The sequence below is a fragment of the Etheostoma spectabile genome, chromosome 21, assembly GCF_008692095.1.
Source record: "Etheostoma spectabile isolate EspeVRDwgs_2016 chromosome 21, UIUC_Espe_1.0, whole genome shotgun sequence".
NCBI classification, from domain to species: Eukaryota; Metazoa; Chordata; class Actinopteri; order Perciformes; family Percidae; genus Etheostoma; species Etheostoma spectabile.
This window is the reverse complement of record NC_045753.1, coordinates 10,134,982-10,141,287: the sequence shown is the minus strand read 5'-3', so window position 1 is coordinate 10,141,287 and position 6,306 is coordinate 10,134,982. Positions and strand designations below refer to the sequence as shown.

The 6,306-nt window shown below is 41.2% G+C and overlaps 1 protein-coding gene across 1 annotated transcript in view; it reads left to right on the top strand.

The window, feature by feature from the left end:
- The first annotated feature begins 2,262 nt into the window (after positions 1 to 2,262).
- LOC116670894 (inhibitor of nuclear factor kappa-B kinase subunit alpha) overlaps positions 2,263 to 6,306 on the top strand; it is a 16,132-nt gene continuing 12,088 nt past the window's right edge. Inside the window, exons 1-8 of the mRNA XM_032501601.1 lie at positions 2,263 to 2,435; positions 3,141 to 3,262; positions 3,582 to 3,676; positions 3,918 to 4,035; positions 5,011 to 5,080; positions 5,185 to 5,273; positions 5,356 to 5,445; positions 6,211 to 6,306. The exon at positions 6,211 to 6,306 is cut by the window's right edge and continues 29 nt beyond it. Of these exons, the coding sequence (XP_032357492.1) occupies positions 3,158 to 3,262; positions 3,582 to 3,676; positions 3,918 to 4,035; positions 5,011 to 5,080; positions 5,185 to 5,273; positions 5,356 to 5,445; positions 6,211 to 6,306 (663 nt within the window). The 5' untranslated portion in view covers positions 2,263 to 2,435; positions 3,141 to 3,157. The remainder of the gene's footprint in view (positions 2,436 to 3,140; positions 3,263 to 3,581; positions 3,677 to 3,917; positions 4,036 to 5,010; positions 5,081 to 5,184; positions 5,274 to 5,355; positions 5,446 to 6,210) is intronic.

Sequence of the window (6,306 nt, the reverse complement as noted above, 5' to 3'; positions counted from 1 at the left end):
ACCAACACATTATGCTGCCTCCCCCTCCCCCTCCCTCCCCTCATCCCCCCTAGCCCCCCCCTACCATCAACTGTTGCTGATTGGCTGAAATAGAGTTTTGTGGCTCATGCACTCCTTTCTTTTTGTTCTCCATTTGTGTATTAACACCAAATTTCTTTGTCGGCAGACACAGAAAATAAAGAGCTAGGTGACCGTGAGGAGAGAATCACTGAATTTGATTTTTTTTTATTAACTCTATTGGACAAAATAATCGTCGATAAATGTAATAGTTGGCAACAAATCAACGAATCTTTGCAGCTGTAATCTCCATACGCTATGGATGGGTGTAGAATGAAAGGAGAGCAGCTCTTCAGAGTCTCCACCTTGACAAAGTCTCCGAGGTCCTGCTGCCCTCTCCTCTGGTCACCCCCCCCCGTGCGTTGCCATCTCTCACGTACATCAGAGAGCAGCTGCAGGATCTCCATGGCACTGGTTAGCATGGAGATGTCTGGTTTCCCTGGTGACGGCTCTGTGATGCTCTAGTCTAGTGAAAGTCACCCTGTTTGGTCCTGCAGCAGCAGAGACAGCGGTGATACCTCTGTTAAAGCAGCAGTGCATGGCTGGGCTCCCAGAAAAAAACACTAAAATACTGTTTTAATTTCTGCCCATGAACGCCTCATTTCTGAATGTGACATGTAAATAAAGCATGAGATATTACGGCCTGTTTTCATTTATATTATGGTTAGAGTATTAAAATGAAGGGTTCATATTTAAGGTGGGTCAACATTTTTGTTTCCTGTCCTTGTGCTCACGGTCATTTGGTTTCTTTTCTCTCAATGGGAATAAAGGAAATGGCTATATTTAACGCTGTTGTACGCTGTTGTGTTTTAGAGAGAATCGAGCCAGCACGTACAAATCTTTTTCCATGTAGAGGTCTGATCGGATCCATCTCAGTGTTTTTAGGCATTGTTCCTTTAATGCTACGCATACAGTGAGCTTCATGTGTCACTGCCTCGTTAAAACTCACTGAGGAGATGTTGCTTGTGAGGCACAGAGGGTGAAAATAAAAGTGTTTTGAAAGGTTAAATGTGTCTGAACATCATTGTGTGGAAAGCAGTGATGGATTACTCGAGTCCTGGACCCCGGAGTCCGACTCGAGTTCTCAAGTCATGGACTCCATGCTCCAAGTAGGACTTAAGTCGCTATTTTTTTTTGGACTTGTGACTTGACTCTGACTCAAACTCAGGTAACGAGGACTCGACTCAGGCTTTTGTTTGGGGGACTCAAACCCTGGGCACTCAAGACTTGACAGTTGGTTACTAAACTACTGGTGGAGGTAACAGTCATGCACATGTATTTGTTAACCTTACTTAAGTATATTTCTGAAGGGTACTTAAATACAGCATGTAAAATAGTGTTTTGTTATAAAGTCAATTGAAATTTGGCTCCAGCATATTTGATATTTGACTTTAATGGTGATTATACTCTAATACTCTTCAGAATCAGAATCCGCTTTATTCGCCAGGTATGAGGACACATACGAGGAATTTGTCTTTGGAGCATCGTTACTCACACTGTGCTTACACATACATATCAACCAAAACAGAAATATACACACTAATATATACACAATATATACATACTCTAAACAGAAACTATATATATATATATATAGGCTATTTATGGGCCCATTTTGCCTTTTTGTGCCCACAAGATACACAAAGAAACATTTTGGGACTTCAGGGCCGCATTGATGTGAGAAAATGATCTTTATTCTACTTCCACCACTAGTGGGAAATAATGTATACACTGTGTGAGGATCCAAATACCCGAATGTAATTTGAATGGTTAAATGACTGAGAATCCTGAAAATAGTGAATCCTATTGCCCTTCTAGCAGTGCATCAGTTTTAGCATCAATATTAATATTAAGCCTACTCACTTAAAGTACTAAATGTAAAAGTACTCATTGTGCACACTGACCCCTTCCTGAATCTGAAAAGTATCTAAAGCTATCTTGTCATTGTAGTGCAATGAAAAGTATAATATATCCCTCTGAACTGAAGTAAAGTAGTAAAACCTTGTGCTTGCACTTTGCATTAGGCTAGTTGAAATCGCCAAATGGCCATGTGCAGCAGGGTCATAGGATTAAAACAAACACCCATGATTATAACCTATATCATCGTATATTATAATTATATAACAGTATCTTATACATTGTGGGATTCATTCTTAATGTAAAGGTTGTTAAACAGCTAAAACCGGTTGGACGCTGCAGGTGTTTTTGTACTTGAACGCGTCCCAGTTACATTTTCAAGAAACACAGCCGGTAGCTACGTCACGTTGGAAAGTACTGATGATTACCACGGTGCTGCTGCTGCTGCATTGACCCGAAAACAACCGACATCACGAAGTTACACCGACATACGGCTCATGACACTTTCATAGAAACGCAAAGTAAGTCTCAAAACTCGCTTTAGCAACGGAAACATTAATTCAAACGTCACTAAACTGGCGTCGAAGCCTTCATTTCCTAATGCTAGCGAGCTGGCGCCGTCTATTTCCTGGGATGTATTCAGCTACCGTTGGTGGGCTAAACTGTTGATGAAGCTAGCCGTTAGCTAGTTAGTTAGCTGTTTGTCAGTTAGCCAATGTAGCCAGTAACAATTTTTTTATTTGCTTTGTGTATTTTGCATACCTGCTATGCTCATTTAAACAGGCCAAATGTGTGAAATTGCCAAAAATGTGTGAAATATTTAGACATTGGTGTTGTAAACAGTAATGTAATCTCTCATTAGCTTGGCAGGTGTTCTGGATGTAGCCATGTCCCTGAGGTGAATTTACGTTTCCAAGGATGCCGAAGTCTTGTTCCGCCCTACTCTGCCTCTGATTGGCTTACCTTAATCAATATCACTTTTCGTGCCTAAATCTAACGAATCCAACAACGATACCACCGAGTTCTAGCCAATCAGAGATGGAGTAGGGCGGGTCATGCCTTCGCCATTCTAGGAAAAACGCAGATTTCCCTGATTTTTATTTGGCTGGCTGTGTAGGAGTTTAAACATCGCAATCATTTTGTTTACAATTACATACTTTACAATTAATACCATCGGATATAAGTTAACTCTGTCTTGTACACGTTATTTCCACGCTTTGTTCCAGCTTGAGTGGCAACAACAATGGAGAAACCTCCCTTCAGGCAAAACCAGAACTGCGGAGACTGGGAGCTGAAAGAGAGACTGGGAATGGGCGGGTTCGCCCATGTTTACCTCTACCAACATCACGTGAGCTTGGAGCCATTTAACCCTGACACATCAGCTGCGTGACACTGAAACACCGTCAATAAGAAGTTGACACCCCTGGAAAGCAACCAGTATCATAACTGTGTCACTATTTACCTCCTTTCCTATTGGGAGTAATACAGTAACCTTTTTTTGTTGTGACACTTTTATGTTGACATTGAGCAGTTCTTCTAAAACCACACACACACACACACACACACACACACACACACACACACACACACACACACACACACAACACAGCTATTTGGGTATACTTTCATGCATTGTTGTAACAATGGAACTTCTGTCTCTTTTGTAGGAAACAAATGAAAAACTAGCTGTGAAAATGTGCCGTCTGGAGCTCACACCAAGGAATAAGGACAGATGGAGCAGAGAAATCCAGATCATGAAAAAGTTTGAACTATTTCATTATACTATTACATTATTCCTTCTGTGGGGCACAGCAACTTTATATAGCACATTGATAGAACTATCAAAAAGACGATACTTATTCACAGCTGTTACACGTTAATTATCTAAAGGAAACTGCAGACATTCAGTGGATGACTTTGCACAATCTGTATGGGCATCGTTAAATTGTAATGTGTATCTCTCTCTCTCTCTCTCTCTCTCTCTCTCTCTCTCTCTCTCGCAGGTTGAATCACATCAATGTTGTGACAGCCCGAGATGTCCCGGAGGAAATGAGGCACATAGCCTTAAATGATCTTCCTCTGTTGGCCATGGAGTATTGCTCCAGGGGAGACCTGAGGAAGGTGACTAACTCCTGAAAAAAACATCCACATCAAGCCAGCTAAATTAGAAAATTAATTTTCTTTTTTTCCACTAAGAGAACAGTTTTATACCCAAAAATGTAGTTTTTGCAGAGAAGATAAAATCTAAAATCCTCCACGTCACATTGAGTGTAGGTGGGGAAAAAGTTAACTGATCTATTTTCTTTAAGACACCTTATCTTCAAATATGAGAGATAAGTTATTCACCCCCATGCCCAGTTAGTGTCTCTTCACCTGCAGAGCAGCCAGCACCAAATTCAACTCCTATCTCAGCCTACGTGAGTCTCTCATTTTACCGGTAACACCTCTTTATAATGCTTTTGTTCTTCATCTTTGAAAACATTGACACCCAGTCAGAGAAAGTGAAAGTATGCATCCTGATCATAGCTCGGTTATGAAATCCTACGATGTCTCCTCGGCCGGGTCGCTGACAGCTCTGTCAGGTGAAGAGTGTGTCACACTGTCGGGAGAAGAGTGTGTCTCACTGGACGTCAGTAGAGGTTACATTAGCCTCTGGTTCAAAAGGAGTTTGGACGACTTCACTGAGAGAGAGCGTCAGAGCAGCCGACAGACATGAGTCAGGCCCTCTGCGCTTACATCACCTTTCTCTAATTCTATCACACTTAGTTTACAGTAAGTCGTCATGAGATGACACTCGGTTTATGAAGTTTATAGCCTGCTGTTGCTCTGTGAACAATGACGTGCATGGATTTGACTGACAATGCAATTCAACTCAGGGTCTTCTAATCTTTTATGGGGCAGCCCTATAGTTCAGCTGGTCAACATTTTACATTTCTTTCACAGTGCAAATATGCAAGGATTAATGTTTCATCACATACTCTGCAAGATGCGGCTGATATTCTACTAGAAGTGCAGCTTATCAGATTATGTCTCCATCTTGTCATGTAATGTAGGTTTACTTCACATGTGATAGAGTTTTATTTGTGTGGGTTACAGATGCTGAGCAAACCGGAAAACTGCTGCGGTTTGAAAGAAAGTGAAGTGCTTTCATTACTCAATGATGTTGGTATGTTCAATGTTTTTTTTGTATTTTTATCTGCGGCTTGTTTGTTCAGACGTGTCTTCTTTTAGAGCCTCATCATTCAGTTAAATCACTGTATTCTGCATCAGGTTCTGGTATCCAGTATCTGCACGAGAACAAGATCATACACAGAGACCTTAAACCTGAAAACATCGTGCTGCAAGATATTAACGGAAAGGTAAACTGGCTTTATGTTATTGTTCTGTTTTACTGTACAACTTAAAGAAACTGTGTTACATTTACTCATTCTTTATCTGCAGCTGGTTCACAAAATCATTGACCTGGGCTACGCTAAAGACCTGGACCAGGGCAGTCTGTGTACCTCCTTCGTCGGCACGCTTCAGTACCTGGTAGGCAAACAAGTTATTTCTTTATCCTCAGATGCATCTTACTTTATGTAATCTCTGGAATGAATTAGGGATCTGCACCACCAATAAACTGTAAATTCTTGAAAATGTTGAGCCTTTTCTTGTGGTCCAAGTCCTTCCCTTTATATCTTTGCATCTTGGACGCTTTTCTGTTGTTTAGACATGGCTACTTTCACTTATCCAAAGTGTACAATACTCCTTTGTACTCTGTTTAGTTGTTTACACCAAGTGCCTCCGATATGTCCGCGCATCCGGGTTACCGCCCAGAACGTCACGTCGGTGAAAACCCTCTACACTGCTTCTCCTTTCGCTTTTTTGGTCTAACATGATAAACTCACAGGTGCTGCTAATCTGCTGACGGGTATCGTCGCTTCCCGGCCCCGGCAAGTTTCAAGAAGGAAACATGGAGGACCACACACATTCAAAATTCAAATTTTGTCCAAAAATTCAAAGTCGTCTTCTTCAAAAAAGAAAAACAAAAAGGATATTGAAAAGAGCAAAAAAACGGCTTTTTGAAGCGTAAAGGCTCCGTAGCTGTAATACGTACTTTGAACTGCTTGGCGCGGGAGAGTTTATTGCAATACATGATCTCAACGCTAGATGGGAGAAATTCCTACACATTGGACCTTTTTAATTATGTATTGAAATCCTTTATTTTTTCCCTGCCTTCACAAATCTATAAACGCCTGATAAGTCAAATTGTCGTACAAATGTCTTCTGTTGAAATGCACCCCTTTTTCTCTGCAGGCACCTGAACTGTTTGAGAACAAGGCGTACACTGTAACCGTGGACTACTGGAGCTTCGGTACAATGATATTTGAATGCAGTTGTGGTTTCCGTCCC